General features: G+C 26.1%; 1 protein-coding gene across 16 annotated transcripts; it reads left to right on the top strand.

The window, feature by feature from the left end:
• Nucleotides 1-1,167: 1,167 nt before the first annotated feature.
• On the top strand, nt 1,168-22,524 carry sw (cytoplasmic dynein 1 intermediate chain short wing). 16 transcript variants are annotated; one of them, XM_011501179.1, is made up of 14 exons: nt 1,168-1,322; nt 1,397-1,510; nt 1,592-1,688; nt 1,751-1,859; nt 2,403-2,530; nt 6,167-6,202; nt 11,320-11,340; nt 15,593-15,640; nt 18,433-18,585; nt 19,099-19,258; nt 19,577-19,949; nt 20,674-20,905; nt 21,188-21,615; nt 22,256-22,524. In XM_011501179.1, the coding sequence occupies exons 2-14, from the start codon at nt 1,409-1,411 to the stop codon at nt 22,415-22,417; spliced, it is 2,049 nt and encodes a 682-aa protein (XP_011499481.1). In that variant the 5' UTR covers nt 1,168-1,322; nt 1,397-1,408; the 3' UTR covers nt 22,418-22,524. The 16 variants fall into 16 exon arrangements, with proteins under 16 accessions (XP_011499481.1, XP_011499476.1, XP_011499473.1 ...); XM_011501174.1 differs by having other exon boundaries at nt 6,167-6,226; XM_011501171.1 differs by having other exon boundaries at nt 6,167-6,226; nt 18,409-18,585; nt 22,256-22,523.
• Nucleotides 22,525-23,028: the final 504 nt, after the last annotated feature.

Here is a 23,028-nt window from a genome sequence, read left to right as displayed (position 1 = left end):
AATCCACCATAGATCCTCCTTGGCATTGCGAATCGGGACCGAGTCAAGCAAAATATGGCGACGATAACATAATCTCTCGTCCTTTCGTTTATTCGCCTTTTTTAGTCTCGCTCCATTAATGTGTGCGAATAATACACCCGCTGCCCGACTATTCAAAGAGATGGAAACTGGGAGACGGATACATTGGCGCGCTTTATCATGCAGGCTTTCGTCATCTAAATCTTAAACGAGTCTTTGGTGTCGGAGCGGCGGGTGGCGCCAAGGTTTGACGGGACGAAAACGCAAATACGGTGTGCAATAATACTGCCTTAGACGGCGGCTGCGGTCAGGGGAACGTGAATCTAAAAAGTGGGCGGCTCGCCTCTCGGACGGACTATCTCCCTCTGAATCCCCCACCCCCCACCCGCCATCGCAATACCCCCTCCACCCTCTCTTATCCTCGCTCTATCGCCTCACCATTTTCAAGAAGTTCGCTGCTATTGCACCGTTAGAAAAGAAAAAACGTCCCTGGCGAGCGAGCCTTCGTCGAGGAGCGTAGCGGCACGTCGTGCCGAGAAAGGTGCGTCAAACAATGTTTCTTTTTTTTTTTTTTTTTTTTTTTTTTTTTTTTATGACTACTCAAATTGTTCACTAGTTGCGGAATTATATACCCCATGCGACTAGCTTCGCGCCCCATCTATCCACCCCTTCCTCCTCTTTATTCCTCCGCCGTACCCGCCCACCCGCCCATCTACCTACCTACCTACCGACCGACCAGCGGCTTTACCTTTTCATTCCCATAGATTTCGTCTTTCCGACAAAATATTCCTACACCAAATGTAGACAGCCAAGCTCCGACGGCCAATAATTAATTAACTCTCCAACACTTTGCATTTAATTCTCAATAGACTAGCGATTGTGTCAAAACATCAGCGAGTAATAATATCACTAGTGCTTACATCGAATCGATAATGTGTTCTGTTGAAAAAATAGAATTAACAGGTTACCAATAGTTGTGTAAATTTCGATTATTCTTCAAGCAGCCTTAAACCGACTTAACCTTAGTTTCGCCTGGACAAATCAATTCCCTCTGGGAATATCGTACCAAACACACTTTTCTGTTTATGCTGTAGATTTGAATTTTTCATATAGTCTTAAGCGTAGTCGTTAATAACTTCGTCAAATATTTTAATATACATTCCATACTTTATTGAATTCATCTCATCCAATGGGTTAAGTTTTATTGAAAAATTGGTTACTTGGCTTCATTTTACGCATTGAATTTGTATGTATTTTAATGTTTCTGTGATTCGCTTCATGACAATAATCGTAACATACCATTGGTAAGAAAATTTAACTAACTTGGTAAATTTGTACGAAAATTATTTTCATTAATATTTAATTCTTAATTACTTAGGTACGATAAAACATGATGTCCGATAGGAAAGCAGAACTAGAGAGAAAAAAAGCTAAGCTCCAAGCTATCAGAGAAGAAAAAGAAAGGAGGAGAAGAGAAAAGGAGCAAAAAGATGTAATTATTAATATCTAATTTTATATCTAATATAAAATGTTATGATTGTATTTATTAAATATCGATTAAAATAAATATCAGGTCGAGGAGGCCAGAATTCGTGCTTCAAGCACGAATAAGGACCAACAAAAAGAAGTTGATGCACTGTTGTCGTCATTTGGTGTTGCTCCAGTCTCAGGTAATACAAATCACTTTTATCATATTTATCTGTATGTAACCACCTTTCATTTATTCCGGCAGAGGTACTATCGAGTTTATCCAGTATAAACTCCATAGCTACTCCGGAACATAGTGTTACTGCTACTCCAGATACTAGTTTACAACCAAGTAGTATTAGTTCTGCCCACAGGTAAAAAAGATCTGTATTTTTTATTTAAAAAAAATGTATTGGGTGGATGAAGAGTGCATGTAATATAATGGAATTTATTTAAATTTTAAGTAACTCGCTTGCTGTACTTTTATGAAAGCAGTAACCGTAAATATCATAAAATATAAAAGAACTGTGAGAAATTATCGATTTAAAGATGAAATTATGAAAAGAATAGTAGCTATTAAATTATTAATAAAAAGACTAGCGATGAAAATATTCTATTTTATAAAATACAAATAGTGTATTTATAATGCAAATGTAATATCACTGTTTTAATTATGTGTTTTATTAACTATTTTCTTATATTTATTTTTATTGATAATTATATATATATATATATATATATATATATATATTTATATATATTATATATTAGATATATAAATCAATGTGAAACAATATATTTTAACCAATAAGACTAATAATAACTTCTACCACCCAAATTGCTTTTTGAACAAAATAGCTTTTATAAATATAGTGAATATGTTTTATTTTTAATAATTATGATATCCGAATATGCAGCGTACCAAAAAAAAGGAATCGTGATCTTATCGTAGTATCAGTAGCCCATACGGATATTCCACCCAAAGAACAAGTTGTGTATGCCAAGCAAACCCAAACGGCACATGCTGTTAACGCGAGTAATGACGGTGAGTACGACTTCATAATGTCTTTGACATTAATTGATATTACTACATACACCTTATATTCATATCTCAATATTCACCTCCTACCATTACAGAGGAGAGCGATGTAAAAATTTATTTGATCCATGTATCTAACTTAACCTTTTTTAACGTTTATTAATTATTTCTACTATCTGCATACTGATATTGAGATCGATAAATGTTGACTCAACTTGTATAAAATAATAACTTTGAATATTAAATATTTTTATAAATATAATATCCTGTTGCTTAACTATCAATACTACATCATTATAAAATTAATATGAGATCATTTATAAACATTGTCTATAATTATATTGATTTAATATACATTCATATACACACCCCTTGCATATATTTATATATGCATACATAACACATGCATACATACATACATAAATATCTATATTTATACATAATATACCAAATAATAAAAAATGATAATGCACATATCCAATGAATAATATATATATATATACATGAATTAAGTATCTTCGAGTAAGAATGTATTTTATATAATAATTGTAAGCATGATACATTTTTCATAATTTGGATTATATTATAAACGTAAAAATCCTTTAATAAATGATTAATAATATTCTCTCAAGTAGGCAATATTAATTAAAAAATATAACTAGTATTATAAATATATTCATATTAATTTTACAGGCAGTTTTTACTTATTAAATGAAACCTTTTATTTTTGCTAATAAACATGATGAAGTTGAAACAAAAGTTGTATTCAATTGCTTTAAAAAATTCTTAATAATACTCAGTAATTATTTAATTGTACTATAAAAGTATTTTTAAATAAACTTCACAAAATATAATTTTTTTAAATTAAATTTCAGGTATTCTATACTTTTATATTTCTTTTAAATCAAATAAATGTAAAGGACAAAGTTGTATTATATTACGATTTTCAAAATTTAATTTTGAAAATATTTTACTTAAATTTAATATTGTTTTAATATTATTTAATACTTTACGTGAATTTAATATTATTTTATGCGCTTGATTTTTGAAAATGTGATTTATGGAAAAATTTGAATTAAGTAAATGAATGGTGATAAATAATGATAACTTATAGCAATAATTGTGTACGGTAGAAAATTGTCTTTATACATTTTGTTAACAATTTTAGTAGTGTATAAATTAAGTAATAATTTTTTTTATTTCTTATAGTACTGTATGTTCAGATTTAATAGAAAAGGTTACATTTTAAAGGTAAAATTATTACTGTTGAAAAACTATTAATTATGTTGTAATGATTGTCATTAACGTTCATTTTAAGGAAATTTTTCATCTAAATTCCAATATTATTTAATAATATAACATAATTACTAAAAAAATATTCTTTGTAATGAAAACTGCAATTAAAAATTATAGAAATGTAGTTGATATGATTAGTCAAACTTATGAACGAAATGAACTGTTTATTAAATTATTTAATGTTATTCATAAAGCGTTTAAACATTTTTCAGAAATTTAAATTTCATAAATATACAATAATTTTTTTCTACATTATAATTATAACTTGACAAAATACTCACTTTGTATTTATGAAAAAAAATTTCTTGTATTGATAGATTGTAGTTTTCATTGTAGTATTAAATTAAAATCATTGAGAGAATAATTTACCTGTTTTACTACAAATAGTTACAGATCATATGAAATAATTTTTTTCAATTGAATATATTTATTTGCTATATTTAATGTATCGTATTTGCCAATTACTTGATATTATTATTATCATCAATTTTATAAAAAGAATTTTTTATCAGCGAGGAAACTTACATATTTACAAAAAGGTTATTCTTAATCTGCAAAAATTAATGTAGAACTTACAAAAAAATAATTTACTTAAGAATGAATAATTTTTAAATTATAAATGAGACGAATGAAAATGATTTTAAAACGATCATTGATAAAATATAAAGGCTACATTATTTATTTGCAAGAATAAATTTCAATGGCGCATGTTTTTTAATTACTTATTTTTGTTTCACTAAAATCAACTAAGTATATCTGATAAATAATTAAAAATGTCCTAATCAAATTATGTATGACGTTTCAATTCATAATACACAATTATTATTTCTTCAAAGATTTAAAAACTTAATTTTGTGTTTTAATAAGTCTAACGAAAAGCAATGATTAACAGAATTAATAATTTAAGTTCAATTTACAATTTACGAATATTTATTACTTACGATGATTATTTACTATAAAATATTATTTTTTTACAATAACTTTTGACATTATAAAACAAACATAATGCATAGCTTTACTAAATTAAATTTCAAATAAATTAGACAACAAAATAATTGTGTAAATGTAATCTTAAATTTAAATGTACATATAAAAAATATTAAAATTTGATATATTTAATTGTATGCATATGGAATCGTATTAAATTATTGAAATGTAAATATTATTAGGAAATATTATTGTTTGGAAAAATTTCGTCCCTTATTACTTTTGTATAATTATAATGATTTATATTTGACATTTTTAATTTTATTATGCTAATAACAGCGTAGAAAATTGTTTATAAGTTTTATGATACTTATATTTCCTATCAGTCATATGTTTTTGTTGTCTAATTTTTTTTAAATTTGGACGTGCTAGTGTATACATAAATTACATAAATTGTAATTTAACTTTGTCACGGAAACGTAGATTATTACCCATCTAAGTTTGTTTTGTATTTACAATGATTCGTTAAATTTATTTGATGTCAGAGTAAACGGTAATTAACAGGGTTAATTATGTCATTTAATAAATTACGCATAACATGCACGGTAATGAGATGGTGAAAGTTGGAAAAGGAAATGGCAGAGGGATTAGCACAATATAAAGCCTGAATAATTTTAACGACAATTTCATCTGTAACCATCACAACTCCCTTTTATAAAAAAATGAATGCAAATGAGTAAATCAACTAGATTAACTTTGCACATTACGTGTATTTAGGATTTAAATAAATGTATGTAGATATTAAATACTTTATTTTATTTCTTTTATCGACATGCTGGCTAATATTAATTAACAATTAATTAATAATTAACGTTGTTATTTTGTAATTAATATTAACTTAATCATTTTTGTTTTATTGTTAAAATAAATATTAGATCATTCGTTAATGAGGAGTGTCTTGTTGATTTAGTCACAGAAATGTTGTGTTTCCAACTTACACGTTTTTCTAACTACGTAAATAGTATTGTCACTCTACTAAAAATCGCCATTGACAAGTAAAGATACCGTTTGAGACAGAAGCCCATAATTCCTAATTACAAGTTAACTCAAGTAATTGCAACTTTATGAATCAATGTGAAACTTAAAAGATTATGGCAAAAAAGCTCCATAACAATGTGGATTCAAACGAAACGAAAGCAGCCATAAATGAATAAAAGGTCGCTTGACATTTTCATTATGAACATTTCTTTTGTAATTGAAATATACAAATGCGTCTCTTCCCTTGTCTTGCGATTACGAATCACGATCAAAATGCGACTATTGGTGTTGGACAATGTAAAGGACTGTCCGCCTCCTCTTCCATATACACCATCTACTCCTCCTGTTCAACATCAACACCAACTCATTCTTGCTCCGCAGGCTACTTTGAGACCGACTGGTGGCGTCCCAGGAAAGGTGGGTCTACACCTAACTACCTATGTATGTTTCGTCTTCTTTTCACATTGTTAACCGTATTTCTGTTATTTCTGATATTATCAATGGTAGTGTATTAAGTATTGAAATGCATTTTGATACTACGACAACTGGTGACGGAAGTATTTCTAGTCCAGCCTCATTAAGATTCAGACGCGGTTACGTTGCCAACTACACCCTAGCATACTAACAACGTAGAGTTAAACGTAAAGTTTAAACGTAAAGTGAGTGGATTCATGCAAAATAATACTTTCTCCTTCAATATTTATTAATAATTCTAATAATTAAAAACATGGACGGCAATTGCATTGCCTTGATTTTCTTTGAACATATTTTTTCCGTTGTTCATTGCAATTGTTATTATTTTTTTGACAGCTTGTACTTACCTGTAATTACAATTAAATTTACATATCATTATGAATATTACTTATTTATGTGTTCAAAAAAATCATTGTTTCAGATTTTTAATTTGCAAATAGTTATAGTCGTGTCCTTTCTACAATCAGCTACAAAATTATATACAATACGTAAAAAATTAACTTGGGAAATCTTAACTTTATGCACTTTAATATTAGAAAAATGACTTTTGTAAAATTATTTAAAATTACAAAATTGATAATAAACACACATGGATATTTATATTATAACAAATCTTGTAATTTATTAACTTCTTCGAAATATGTTCTAGTAGAGAATTTCAGGAAGTTTTTTACAAAAATTTTTCATTTTGAGTTAGCAATTGACAATAAATAATTCTATCTGAAGTGAATTTATTTTAATTTTAGAAATTAAAATATTAAATCTCATTAAGTTACTGGCCTGGACTGGAAATTGTTCCTTCGCTAGTCTGTCCTTTTCTTTAAACGTAGTAATTGCTTATACTTTAGTATTAACATTGCAGTTTTTCTACTAATATCACCGAATTTCTTAGTGGAATATATTGGGTGCTTTAATAATTCAAACTGCGTAATTGCTTAATAAATTTTTGTTTTAATCTACTGCGCACATGCGATTGGTAATATAGACACTTTATTTTAATTTTGTTTCGGGCCTTAGTTACATATATGAAAAAATTCAATATTTCGATTAAAATATTATATTCACACTATAAAAATATATTTTAAAAATATTTTCCTAAATAATAGAAATATAAGTTAAAATAATGAAATTGCGATTTTTATATCAATGAATTTTAATTTTACACATTGTTTATTGTAAATCAAATTTTGGTAACATTATTATTGCTTATTACTTTTTTTTATAAAGCTTATATTCTAATTCCTTGACTGATAGAAACTATTTCTGCAAAGTTATCTTTGTAATTTATTAGACATTCATTCAAATTTAAAATACAAAAATGATGAATTTTAAAATAAATGAAGGGAATACAATAACAAAAGACATCAGGATATTTTTATATTTTCTAACGTTTCGCGTAACAATAAAACTCTATATCTACGTATGTATATATATATATATATATATATATATATATATATATATATATTTTTTTTTTTTCATATAATCTTGTTGAACTGAATATATATTCTTTATTATTTAAATTTTTATTTTTCGCTTAATTAATGTATTACACTTAAAAAGATTCATGTCATATTATTAAAATAATTAATATAAATTAAAAATATAATTTTATAATTAACGTTACAAAAAAGTCAATATTCAAACTATTTCTAGCTTTGGATTTTTATTTTAATATGAAATATCAATCGAAATATTGATTCTTCTTCTATACTTATTTTTATTGAATCGAATGCACTATCTACTATCAAAGCTTGTTTTATGTTTTTAATCGCTTATTATAAAAATGATTACTTTTCATTTGGTAACCCAAACTTTTTTTATGTACATTGGTATCTAGAATTATTAGAAATTAATTTTTTGTTTTTTTACTGTCAAAAGCCTTCAGTTGCTAACAATACGAATCACGTTTTCGTCGTCACACATTTTTTTTACTAATGAAAGGATTTAAAGGTTTAATAAAGTTTAAATCTAAAAAATTATGTACTCACCTCGCTAAGTCAGTTTAGCGTCCAATTAACAACAGTGCAAAAGAATTTTTTTGCAAATTCGTTAATCAGTGTTTATGAAAATGGCACATGAATGCTGGAGTAACTTAGGGGGTGGGTAAAAGTGTGACAAGGTCTTTATTATATTAAATAAGTGCACCATTTTTTTTCTTTTCTGATATACATTCTGGTGATTTTTCCTTCAAAATCTTAATTTTTGTACGAAACAAAAATATATGTGAATTTTAAAAAATTTAAGCCAAGCTTGAAATCAATATTAACAAATTGTTTTACAAATTTTATTATAGAAATATCAACTTAATTTTGGAAAAAATTAGCTGATTGAAATACAATTATGAAATTCTCATATTTATTATTAAGCTATAATTAAAATTTTTATAGTACATACATACATACATAATAATTATATACAGAGATATGTATATATAAATATATATTACTAAACTATGATTTATTAACTATACATAGACATATATAATTACATTATGATTTACAATATTTATTTTTAAAATATATACATCTACACACACACGCACACGCACACGCACACGCACGCACGCACACGCACACGCACGCACGCACACACACACACACACATATATATATATATATATATATATATATATATATATATCATAAGTGATGAAAAAATAATAAACTTTTTGAATGATAACATTGATTATTAGACAATTAAATATATGAATGAATTTATTTAAGAATATTGGAATATAATACAGTTTTTTTACCGATCACATATCGATCATTTACGTCACATGAAAGATATGAAACACAAATAAATAAACTTATATATATTTATATTTATTGATTTCAAATTTATTATACATTGCTTTCAAATCTACTATAATAGATTAATACTTACAATTCTATACAGTTATTAGTTTCCAATTATTCAAATGCAAAATAATTCGAAATAAATCGAGAGAACGGTCTGTCAACGATAGACTTTTGTTTAGTTTAACACTTTAAATAAATAAACATCATTAATTAATTTTAAACATTTGCAAACACTTTTTAGGTTTTTACAATATATATGTGCTATATTCTCTAATAATCGATTAATAATTTATATAATTATACAGATTTAAAGAATTGTATGATAAAATTGTAGATTTAACAAATTTTTAAATAAACATTCAATTTATATTGAAGTTAATATCAATAATTTAGAATAAAAAAGATAACCGTTACAATGTATTAATCAAAATCTATCTCTACGAAATGGACAATATTTTCAATAACAATGTTTAAAGTAACAATTTTAAGAACTTATTTGTTTTATGCAACAATATGACAATCATTTAGCTTTAATCAAAATTGGACTTTGAGGATAAGAAAACTTTAAATTTCATTGAATTTCACTTTTATTTCATCCTTGATTACAAATAATATTTAATAAAAAATTATTTTTTAATTTACATAAATTTTAACTTTAGTAAATTATTATAATATTTTCATAATGTACACTGATACGTATGAATATAACCTACAGAGACAACTATAAACTTTTCTAAATAAAATTGATGGCAGAATATAGTAGACAGGTAGATTATATTATAACTTCTGTATACAAAAAAATAATCTTGGAAAGTGATTGTTACATGAAATTGATATATTAAACTTTTAGACTGTATTATTTGAGCAATTACTAGATTGTTATCATGATTCAAAATCCTAAGATATTCTTTCATCATTTATGAACATTTGAAATACTTATTTTATGATAAATAGGTAAATCGTATATTTTTGTACAACTTCAACAGACTTTAATCTGATATATTTTATTAATGTTTTATGGTAACAATGCAGTTCATACCAACTCATAACTTGTTAAACACAAAAATCAAATAAGTGACATCTGATTAAAATCAAACGATAGTAAAATATCTTTGAAAAAAGCTGATGATCATCATAAAGCATTAATGGTATATAAAATGGTATGGTATTTATAAATAATTGTCATAAATTATCAAAATGAAAAAGATATATATTTTTAAAAACAATAATTGATTTTGAATATATACTGTTTTATTTATTTAAATATTTCAATTTAAAATTATATTTGTAAAAACATAACTGGAATTATTATTTAATTTAATAATATGCAAATTTATCTGACGATGAGTGTGGCTATGTACTAAATTAAATATTTTTTATTATTTGATTATTATAAAAATATAAGTACGATTTGGAAAAGTATTTTAAAAAAAAAAATTTAAACCAAATTTATACAATGAATATTTATTCTTGTTATTATTTATGCTCTTATTATTAGTATTATTATTGAATATTGAAATCATCCTATATTGAAGTATGTATAAAAATACACCGTTCAACGGCTAAAATCTTTTTTGTTAAATATATAATAATATTACGTGTATGAGATAAAATACAATAATAATTCATAAGTGGAAGACTAAAGTAAAATAAAAGAAGAAAAGTTGGATGTTGAGTCATCACAATTCACTGTCGGAGTGTCAATGCATGCGCAAATGTTTTTGCTATAATGGTATTACAGCATGAGGGTCGAATAACAGCAGAAAAAGCTATTTACATTTTTTGTATTTTATGTTTTATTATTACAAGTTAAATTAAAAATTTGCACCTCGGAGGAACTATATCATATTTGTTATATATATATATATATATATATATATATATATATATTTATATTGATATTCAATGCGTACTTTTCCTCCGAAGTACTGATTTTATTCCGGCACAATAATAAGTAAACAAAAATATTTGCACTTTTTTATTTATTTAATCTACATTCAATGTATGAAAATTAAGTCAAATAAAATCAAATATGTATTTAATTGTAATATAATAAATACTTCAGAAAATCAGAATAAGTAATATCTGATTGTCTGTATTTAACAAGCATTTGATATATCTTGCACATTTTTCAACGAGATAAAACATATAAAAAATTATATATGAATATACATTGAATGTAGAAGTAACTAATAACGTAATGTGCGCTGATAAAAGGATTCTAATCAAATACAATTTTTTGCTTGTCCTTCTCAGCTCATGCATTTGACTATTACGGTAAGTCACACATTTTTTTGCTTCTTACCGAATATAATAAAGCTCGAAATAGTTACTCATAGGAAGTTAAACTCATTATTTATAGTTTATTTATATAGCTATAATCATATATTAATCATATATATTTTATCATTAGAAATTATAGTATTGTTAAATTGAAAATTAAAATTCGCACAATGAATACCATAGCTATATTTTATTGTTTTATGACGAGATAGAATTTATGTAGCTACGTTATAACAATAGAATTTATTATTATTTTGTTAAGTGAGAGTCAACGAATGGAATATAATTGTTACATATTTATACAAGTTTATTAGACGCTTAATCAAGGAATATAAAGAAAATACTACGTATTTAAATATATTCTACAAAGGATTTAGGTAAATGTAGGTTAGAGTGTAAAATTTAGTGTTCAAAAGTCTTTAAAAATATTTACAATAAATAGAATTTATACGCGTAATAATATAAGACTATTAAACAAATATTTAAATTTAATAAAAATAGAAGTTAACTGTACAAATATATTTATTGAAATTAACTTACAGAAATTTACGATTCTCGGGAATGTGTTTATTAAAAAAAAAAAAAAAAAAACAAAAAAAAAAATATGTAATACATTATTTTCAAATTAAAAATTTTATTACACATCTATTTTCCATTGGAGTCCGATTTATAATATATTTATAAAATTTAACATACATGGCATAATCATTATTTCAAACATTCTTTTAAATATCTTTCAATATTTAATTAGCTTCGTAAAAATCATTAAACTGTTTTTTTTTTTTTTTTTTTTTTTTTTTTTTTTTATCAAATTTACTATGTTTATATTTATTCAATAAATAATTGCTTCAGACTTACTTTACTATATTTTCAAATTATAAATTTTTATACTTAATAAAATTTTAATAAACTAATTGTCATGATCTATTCGTAAATATCCAATCGTAGCTTCTTACCAATCTTTTTATAAATTACTATATAATTTTATAATGAAACAATTATTTCTTTAATATCTTAGCCTGAAATAAATGTTTATAACTCATGTCATAAATTCGTAGACGTATAAATTTTTATTTCTAATATAACGTAACAGCAAACAAAATTCATTATCTAAAATGCCGTTTTTGCATATAAAGTTTCTTTTAACTTTCAATAGAAAGATATACTATTTAATTTTGTCAATGACAATAATCATTATGAATAATAAATAGAATATAGAATTTTTAACGAACCATAATAAAAAGTGTAAATATTTAATAAATTTGAATGTAAAAAATATTTAAATTTAAATAGTTATAATAAAAATAACAAATAAATATAATAAAACTGTATCATTATAATGCAATTAAAATTTATTGTATTGTGTTTTTCACTAATCTTCAAACTGTAGATTTTTAATATTCAATATAATAATAATTAAGAACCAAATCTGTCAAAAAATTAATCTTTAGTTTAAACTGCAAAATTTTAATGATTATTTGAAATTAAGCTGTATTCGCTCTTTTTTAGTTTTTCTTTATAATTCTCCTTTCGTCCAATAATCTTAACTATTTGTATTATGTAATTTAATTTATTTATTATGATGATGATGATGTGTGTGTGTGTGTGTGTGTGTGTGTGTGTGTGTGTGCGTGCGTGCGTGTGCGCGTGTGTGTCATTTATTATAAGAAGAATATTATTTTATAAAATACTTTTATATTAGATGGAAATATATTTTTGGTTGTATTTATAATGATACGACAGTAAATTAAAAAATAAATATTAAAAATGAGTATTTTAATCAAGAAATAATAATTATTAACTTTAAGTTAGTTTTATTATATTTCATTACATTAATATTATATTATATCATTAAGTTATATTGACAAATTCTATAGTTTGAAATAGTTAAAAGGAATAATAGTCTCTAAATAAGCTTAAAAATAAATAACAACTAAATACTATAGGAAAGAAATTTAAGATAATAGTCATTTTAATTGTAAAATAATGTTCACATGTATTAATATTTATGAAAAAATGAAACTTAAACATTGAAAATTTTACAAAAGTGAATTGCGTTTTACATGCGTTAATTATAAAATTAGAAAATCTTTAAAAATTAACCAATAGTTTTTTTCTCTGACTATTTTGATTGTATAAGTAAATTCTTTTTTTCAAAATTGTGCCATAATTGGATGTTATAAAACCATTAAAAATTTAACTATTTTAATAGCTTTTAATAAACTACAAAACATTTCTAAATCTATTATCTGAACATTGCATTCTTAATGTTTTGTTAATTTAATCAAAATGAATTTTAGCAATAAATAAGTACGATAATACTTGAACATAAATTTAAAACAGTTTTCTTTTGATCGCTTTAAGAAATTTCTATATAAAAGTAACTCTTGTCACTACTTAACGCACCTTCCAGAGTACTCAACATTTCTTACGTCTACTTGTGTAAAATCAATGTTATGGAATATCGAATATGAAAATCTAACCGTCATGGTGAGGGTATTTGTACTAACTCTGAACGCAGATCATTTATTGGGTGTTGGCTTGATTAAAAAAACTCTTATTCTTGGAAAAATTTACTATATACGTAATTATGTCTTGGCACATTTTATGAATGGGGCACTTAAAAACCAAATTTTATGAAAGTTGAAAAATTCAATCAGCCATCAGTTGAAACACGCTTAATTTAAATTTTATATAATAAGAATTAATGTATAAATATGATAATTTTTATTATATATTACTTTATCGCTAAGAAAAAAAAATAATTTTTGTAATATCGAAGTAATACTTCTTTCTATTTATAGTATATGAAAAATTTGTTTGAAATCATTAATATATTAATGAGATTTTATTTATTTGTCATTCATTATTAATATTAAATTATTATTTTAAATTAATTTTAACGTGGTTTGCTTGATACGAATGCACGATAATGCTTGATCGATGAAACGTTTAATTATTCAATAAATATTTCATCTTTACACTGTCAAGGAAGTTTTGTAAATTATATTAATCATAAACTTAGTCTTGTGAGCTTATTAGATGTAAGATTTTACATATAAAATTGAATTGACGAAAGAAGGTTAATGTTTATTTAATTTTTATTATAAAATTATAGTAAAATTGTATTACACTTATTAAAATTTTAAAGCGGCATTTTTTAATTAGAGTTCTTTTAGTTCAGAGCACTTAATGTTTATGTGTAAGAGAAAGCTACCATATTAATACTATATTGTCAGTAATTAAATTTGTTAACCGTTATAAATAAATCTACTAATAAATTACACCACTCACAATTGCTAACTGTTTCTACACAATTATTACAAGAATTTCGTTCTTTTGATGGCAGAATATTTGTCATTCGGAAGAATGAGAGTCGAGTGATGAATGGAATTTGCTTTAAACAGGGAATATGTTTTTGCATGCCAATATGTGTTCTGCGGGTTGAATTTATTAACTATTATATATACATATAGGGTGTTAGTTCAAGATTTTAAAATGTAATTTTACATTCTTTATCTTCTGTTTGAATTTAATTGTAAGCATTGTACTTTGTTTTATTGACATCAAAATTTTGTAATATTATTATTATTATTGTTAATATTATAATATTATGAGAATATTATGAGCATTACGTCTATGTTTTTATTTTCAATATAATAAGAGAACTTGCTGCTTATGAGCTTTTATAATGCTAATCGTCAAATCCTATCATGCAACGTCTTATTATAGTAAAAATGTAACATAGAAGACGAATTATTTAAATAAATTGTAACGTTTAGTATTAATAAGATAATTAGAAATTAATTGCTTTTACGCAAATAGATAATTGAAATTTTATATTTAGAAAATTGACAAATAAGAATGAAGATTAAACAACACCCTCTATATAATATAAAAATGTAAATTAGTCTTGTTTTGTAACGTCTTAACCAATAAACTAATTTTCCTGCTATCTCAGTTTAGTGTCAATGTAATTGTAAAACAGCGTAACAAAGAGTATAATTAAATAAAATGTAATCGTATTATCTTGTGTATTTGATATTATTTTGCACATTTGAAACTGCATAAAGCCAAGCATTGAAAAACGATCATCGACCGGGAAGCTGTAAATCGCGTTAATAAAATTTCAATGGAAAATCAATGTATTAATTGAGCATTGACAGTATGCTGAGAACAATCAGGATCTCTTAAATGAAAAATTACGATCTCGAATTGATTGACTTTTTCTTTTCCTTTCTTCAAGACGAATACAATCTAAACCCTGGTTTAGAATGGGAGGACGAGTTTACAGGTAGGTGGATCTCCAAGAAACTCGACATATTAATATTTATTTTTATGGCATTGTATTTTTTTTTTTTTTTGTTTTTTCTTGTTTTTAATTTTTTCTTTTGGTTTTTTTTTTGTTTTTGTTTTTTTTTTGTTATGTTTTTTTGTTTTTTCATTGTTGTGGATTTGTTTTTGTCTGGTAACTTGTGCTGTCGATTATGTAATGAATGTCGAGGTTTCACGTGTCTTTCATTATAAATTGTGAAATAAGAAACACTTATACGTTAGGCTTTTTCATGCATTTTATTATTAATTTATTAGTAATTCGGAATTAGCTACTATTAGAAATAAATATTACACCGAGAGATTGAGCAGAGTACCATAAAGTAATTATTAGTTACGACTCGTGCTAAATATTATTTTATAACAAATAAAAGAACTATTCTCATACTTTTATAATATATAAAGCATTTGTTATAAACGTAGTTTTTTTTTTTTTTTTTTTTTTTTTTTTTTTTTTTTTACTTTCCTTTATCTCTGTTGTTTCACATTCAAACAAATCGTACGGTTAAGGTGTTGTATAATGTAAAGCTTAAAAGCTATTTATTTTGAAAATAAGAAATAAGGACTAGTGACTTGTATGATATTCATAGAGGATTACTGATAATTGTAAGAGATTTCACTTCAAAGTCACTTTATTGTCAATTGTAATTTCACCTCAGAATAATGTGATTTTATAAGGATACTCAACGCGCCGTTCAATTGCATGGTTACAATTGTTATCTAAATTACCCCACGCACACATACGGGCATGTTCGCAATTACTATTATTATTTATATTTAAAATTTGGAAAAACTAAAAAATGATAGCATTACGTATATGTAGGCATATAAAACCGTATTAAATTATTTGAGCTTTTAGAATTTTAGTTATTTTACATTTTATTAGACATAGTTTACATTGCAATAGTAGTAAAGTATGATATTTACCTTGAAATCTGAAGATATAACGCATGTGCTTCTGATTTTCCTTTATTCCCCATGCCGTATTTAATGGAAATAATTTTTGTTTTACATTTATAATAATTCTTATTGGGTATATCGTTAGAATAATATTTGATGATTTGAAAGAAAATTAATTTTATTATGCATTAATTTTTAGATTATAATAATACCTAATTAATTTTTCTTTTGCATCTGTTGCAACAAGACACGTATTATCATTACACAATAAATTTGCACGTCTCAATGTACACGAAATTTGATATTTTCATTTTTCATAGCATGCATTTTTTTTTTTCGTTAAATTAAAAATGAAAAATTGAAATCACGAAAACGATTGATGCATTTAGGGGATACTGCGCGATAAAGAAACTGTTTTATTAGCATTTGTATTTGTAATTTTTTTCAGAAGTAGATACGCATACACACCAACTGTATGTGGAAATTTATGGAAATTCATGAAAAATCAATTGTAGAATGCAAAATGAAATAATAAAAAAAAAAATAATAATAAAGAAAATAAATTAATAGCTAATATCTGAAAACCTGAATTTGTTTTTTTTTTTTTAATCAACCACTTTTATCGTACATAATAAAGTTATTCCATTAAATAAATTGACTACATATAGAAAATATGTTATAATTATGCAAACATTCATTCAAATACGAATGCTTGTGAATCGCAAGTCTTTATCGGTCTGCAGTAACCAATTATTGCCACTTCCATTGTACGTCACGAGACTCAGGAAGCTGCGTTAACATCCCCACATTTCTTTTTCTTATAATATTATCACCTCATGCTTTATATTTTAATATCACGAGTAAGATAAAATTAGTTTATTTGATTTTTTTTTTTTTATTTATAAGCTTTTATCGTTAATATAAAAAATGATCGGTTTTAAGGCATGAACTGCTATTTGCTCGATGTAAATAAATATTTTCCAATGAATGTTGTGAAAAGTTTATTGAAATTAAAGCAGTCTGTTTTATAATTTAATAGTTCGTCATGAGAAACCCTGTTGTAGATTTAAAGTTTCAAAGTTGCGAGTTTTTTTTTTTTTTTTTTTTTTTTTTTTTTTTTTTTTTTTTTTTTTTTTTTATTTTATTGAATCGTTAAAGACAAGTATTAACTCTTTGAAGAATTTTACTATTTGAAATTTTGCGACTTTTCGGTAAATAAAACTATAACAGCCGTTCTCTAATAAAAATGTTTAATATATATATATATATATATATATATATATATTACATTTTATTCGTATAAAAGTACTAGTTTGCTTTAGTTCCATATCTATTAAATATAAGCTACATACTTTATAAGCTGAAGTAAAAGTAGAAATATTTCCTTTCAACTTTACATTGTGATGTATTTCTTTGGTAATACTAGCTTGATGTCATTGATTTCAAATGTTCTTCAGTAAAAAATAAATAATATAAGAGTTGGATAATACAAGACACCTTGTTTTGATCAACTTTTTGTTATACGTAGATTTTAGTCGATTGATATCTTGTTTTAATTATATAATTAGTTTAGTGTATTTATATCATTTTTCTCTAATAAGTATAATTAATTACACACGTGTATAAAGTTAGAACAAACAACATCTAATAATTTTACTTTTATTTAATATTTATTTTCATTCGGTACTCACATTATAATGCATTGATATTCGTTAGTAAATGTAACAATTGACAAGATTTAAGTTAGTTAGTCAGGATTGCAGACTGTCTGTTGTTAAAAATTAGTAGTAGGGCGTTAGTTCGTATACGGGACCGACTTATTCACCACAGTTTTGACATTTGACGATGACCAAGTCGAGGATGAAGACAGTAGTCTCACACACCTAGACGGTTTCCAAAGCAAACTGCCTCCTGGTATACTGCCTCAAGGATTGCCCCAGGTCAAGGAAGTGCAGCCTGCCATAACTCAAGTAGAAAAAGAAAAGGAAAAGGAAAAACCAAAGGAAGGTTAGTGAAGTCGCGCGAACTACGAATCCAATCATAAGTGGTAATTACGAAGATAAATTATAAATTTTTACTGGCCAAGGTAACTAACTAACTTTTAAATTGTACTATGCCAAATATGTTTTTAAACGATTTCTCATATGAATACTAAAACATTCATTGATTTTATTTAAAAAAAAAAAAAAAAAAAAGTGCTTACATTTTAAAATAAAATTTATACTTGTTTATTGTAATTGGTATTTAATTATTTTCCAAATTCACGCATTTCACTAGAATATATTAAAGTATCATTCGGTTAAAATATTTTCACATATATTTTGTAACATTGTTGAATAGTGTTCGAAAAATGCACTTAAAACTTGATAACTTGAGAATGAGAAAGTATAGTTATGTGATTACCAAAAATTCGAGCAATTCAGCTTATCATTTATTTCGTAATTGTAAATTTAGATAATTCAATAAATGTTAAATAATTGGAACGAGTAAAGTAAATATTTAATTTTATCAATGTATTAGTAGTTCGTGAACTCAGCGAAGAAGAAAAGCAGATGATCATTCTATCGGAAGATTTCAAGCGTTTTGTTGATAGATCCAGCAGAATTGTCGAACGGGCGCTCGGTGAAGCTGTTGATATTTATACAGATTATACAGGAACAATGGATGGCGATGATGGAATGTAAGATATCTTGCATTAATCGAATAAAATCGAATGTTACTTTGGGTCGTGATGTCAATTAACTTAACTATACGTGCAGTTTTCCTCTAACTATTCATTATTCACAATTTTTCAATTATTCGCGGGATTCTCCCCCCCCCCCCTCCCCATCCTCCCCCTCCTCTTCCCCAGGCCCCAATCCCTCCCCTCCCCCTTAAATTATGCAGTATATTTAAGTTGTGATTCATTAACAATTGCCTTTTATCTATTATGATATATAAATGCCAGCAAGTAGAACAGTAATGAAAGACTCGTCAATTGGTTCAACGTATGTTTCAGGGACGACAAAAGCCATCAGTGTATTTGGTTGAATCGTGTGTTTTACAATGAGCGTTGGTCACGTAACCGATGCGTAACGTCGATGGATTGGTCGCCGCAGTTTCCGGAGCTCCTTGCCGCGGCGTACAACAGCAACGACGACACGCCCAATGATCCGGATGGCATCTGCCTCGTCTGGAACATCAAGTTCAAAAAATCGACACCGGAGTTCATCTTCCATTCCCAGTCATCCGTTACATCCACGACCTTTGCCAGGTTTCATCCAAACTTGATACTCGGCGGTACTTACTCGGGCCAGGTTGTGCTTTGGGACAATAGGGTGCAGAAGAGGATGCCTATTCAACGTACGCCTCTTTCTGCTGCTGCCCACACTGTAAGCACATTTTATTAAATTGCGCATGCCCAGGACTGTTTGATGAGCTTTACGTTGCCGATTCCAAGTTTTTCTCATATGCCGTTGTTTAATTATTTATTTAATTTGTCGTTTTATGCTGAAATTTTCTAATTAATCAAATAATTTCATAATTAATTTGTTTATCGGACAATTATTATTATTCGTTTAATTTAATTATTCAAAATTATGGGTGACTGCGAAATGGAATTGGATGACATTGACAGACAGAATACTTCATCGATGGAGATTTAATTAATAATTCAATATTTATCGATATTGTTCGTGCGAGTAATAAAGTATTCGCCATTTTTTTTTCTTTTCTTTTCTTTTCTTTTATCCAATTTTCATGTTATTTCTTTTTATTAAAGGATACGATTAATTTTATGCAAATTCGTTTGAAATACATACATGAACAGTATAGCTTACTTTTATGAAAATAAATCTAAATTTTTAACGAGTAGTTACTGCAATAAAACTATATGAAAGAGAATTTATTAGCTAATCTTAAGACTATACGAATTATTCATTACTCATTTTAAATAACCAAAATGTACTGCTTTTATAATGTGTATGTATTTTTAGGATTATTTAAACGATATTTTATATACAACAGTCTTAACAATATTTAGGTATATTTATTTATAGATGTATGAGCAGTTGAGTTGAATATTAATCATTTTAAGCATATAATTTTTCATTTTAGCATCCAGTTTACTGCTTAAAAGTAGTTGGAACCCAAAATGCACATAACTTAATCAGCATATCAACGGACGGGAAACTATGTTCCTGGAGTTTGGACATGTTATCTCAACCTCAAGAAATATTAGATTTACTAACCAAACAATCAAAACAGATAACAGTCACGCAGCTTGCTTTCCCTAGTGGAGATGTAAATAATTTTGTAATTGGTAGCGAGGATAGCACAATATATTCCGGTAATTTTATATTATATATTTATACAATAATATTTGAATATAAATATAAGCTACGAGGTATATTTGGAAGCTAATTGACAACTTCATTTATATTATTATTTTATTACATTGCTCATCATTCGTATCGCTACATTATTAATTTTTCATTTAAAAATATATAATTTTATTGTCAGTTACACTTATTCGCTGTTCGAGGATCATATATTTTATATATTCGTGACGAATATTCTTTCGTTGTGTCATTTAATAAAGCAACAGCTCAATTGGTTCATTGGTTTTTAGCTTGCCGTCATGGCACAAGAGCAGGCGTCGCTGAAACTTACGAAGGGCATCAAGGCCCGATTACAGGGGTTGACACTCACGCCGTCCCTGGAGGCATTGATTTCTCGCATTTATTCCTCAGCTCGTCCCTCGATTGGACTATCAAGTTGTGGAGCCTCAAAGAAAGTAAGCCATTATACTCGTTTGAACATAACAGCGACTGCGTTTACGACGTAGCCTGGTCACCGAGTCACCCCGCGGTCTTCGCGGCTGTAGACGATTCCGGAAGGCTGGATCTCTGGAATCTTAATCAGGATACCGAAGTTCCTGCAGCTAGCGTCATCGTTAATGGTTATCCAGCATTGAACAGAGTCTCTTGGACCCCGAGTGGACTACACGTGACGGTGGGCGACGACAGTGGCAAAATATGGGTTTACGATGTAGCCGAGGTATTATTCTCGTTATAAATTTATAGTTATAAATTAACGGATCCTTAAAACGCAAAAGGAAAAGAAAGATAAAGAGAAAGAAATTGACGTTCGTGATAATCGTGAATAAATTACTTTTTTACTTTGAGAGCAAAATACAAGTGTTTTATTGTTGAAAAATGGAATTCTTGTATATATATATGAATAATTATAAACGAAATTAGTTTATTTGAGAAGAAAACTGGAATATTTGTTTTGTGCGAATTATTCGTAAGAATTCACAAGGCTTCTTTGGCTTGTGTATACCTTACATATTTTTATAAATAAATGTAATACAAATCCTATCATTTCAGATTATTCCACAATTCAAATACATAATTATAAAAGAATTATTTTATATACTGATAAAATTATGAGTGGTCGGTTAGCTGATAAATTTTTCCCTATTCTACAAAACTGTTCGTTATTCTTTTAATATTTATAAAATACTTTCTTTTTTTTAATATTGTACATTGAATGGATAGTACGTTGAATTATAATTTAAGCAAGAAAAAAAAAAGCAATTTAATATGCACAGTTGTCTACAGGATGAAATTACATAAAAGTAATTCAAATTGACTTTAATGCTAATTGTTTACTTTCTTTTATTTGTTATTTACAGAATTTAGCACATCCAAGGATAGACGAATGGAACAAATTTCTGTATTGTCAACAAGATTTTAAGAATAACAAAGCAGATGAAGAACTAGATAAGCTCAATCTTAGCTCTGGACCATCATCGTTGTCATCAATGGCCTCAATGCCTTCAGTTCAAATTAGATAAATAAAGATCTTTGATAGATGAATAACTTAGATCTCTATTTATCTTGTCATTCATTCTTTTTCTTTAATTCAATTTTCTTTGAATAAAATTATGTCTAAAATTTAATCATTATGATAAAAATAAGAAAATATATCAGATAAATAATAAAGAAAAGTATTGTTAATATCATAAATTGAAAATATATATTTAATCATTGCCTCAAGAAATAAAGACACAAAGAAAAGGAATTCATTAATGTAATGAATTTGATCTTGTCTGAATCAAATTCTTCAATCAATATATAATATGTAAAAAGATGTAGTACAAGCTTTATATAAAAAAAAAATCATTATAATTTATTGAAATTGTATGAAAACTTTCAAAAAGGAATGAAGTTTTCAGTGATTGTTGAAAATGTTGCGTATATCTGACTTATGTAAATTGCTGTATAAGAAGCTTTTTTTAAAATATATTCTTTTTTCATAATACAAACAGAAAGTACTATCAGCTGTTTTTCTTTTTCCTTATACGAAAGGTGTAGTCCTAAAAAATGGAAGAAAAATGTTTGTGATAATATTTGTAATGACATTACACTGATTTGTTAGAACAATAACTTCAATACATTTTAATTA

This window comes from Ceratosolen solmsi, unplaced genomic scaffold, assembly GCF_000503995.2.
Source record: "Ceratosolen solmsi marchali unplaced genomic scaffold, CerSol_1.0 scaffold57, whole genome shotgun sequence".
Classification (NCBI taxonomy): domain Eukaryota; kingdom Metazoa; phylum Arthropoda; class Insecta; order Hymenoptera; family Agaonidae; genus Ceratosolen; species Ceratosolen solmsi.
This window is presented reverse-complemented; position numbering and strand designations above follow the sequence as displayed.

Bases quoted from the DNA above. Each gene is read 5' to 3' on its own strand.
- sw (XM_011501171.1), top strand. From the start codon at position 1,409: ATGATGTCCGATAGGAAAGCAGAACTAGAGAGAAAAAAAGCTAAGCTC. The intron at 6,227-11,319 runs GTATGTTTCGTC...TGTCCTTCTCAG, and splicing joins GTCTACACCTAACTACCTAT to CTCATGCATTTGACTATTAC. The intron at 21,616-22,255 runs GTATTATTCTCG...TGTTATTTACAG, and splicing joins GGGTTTACGATGTAGCCGAG to AATTTAGCACATCCAAGGAT.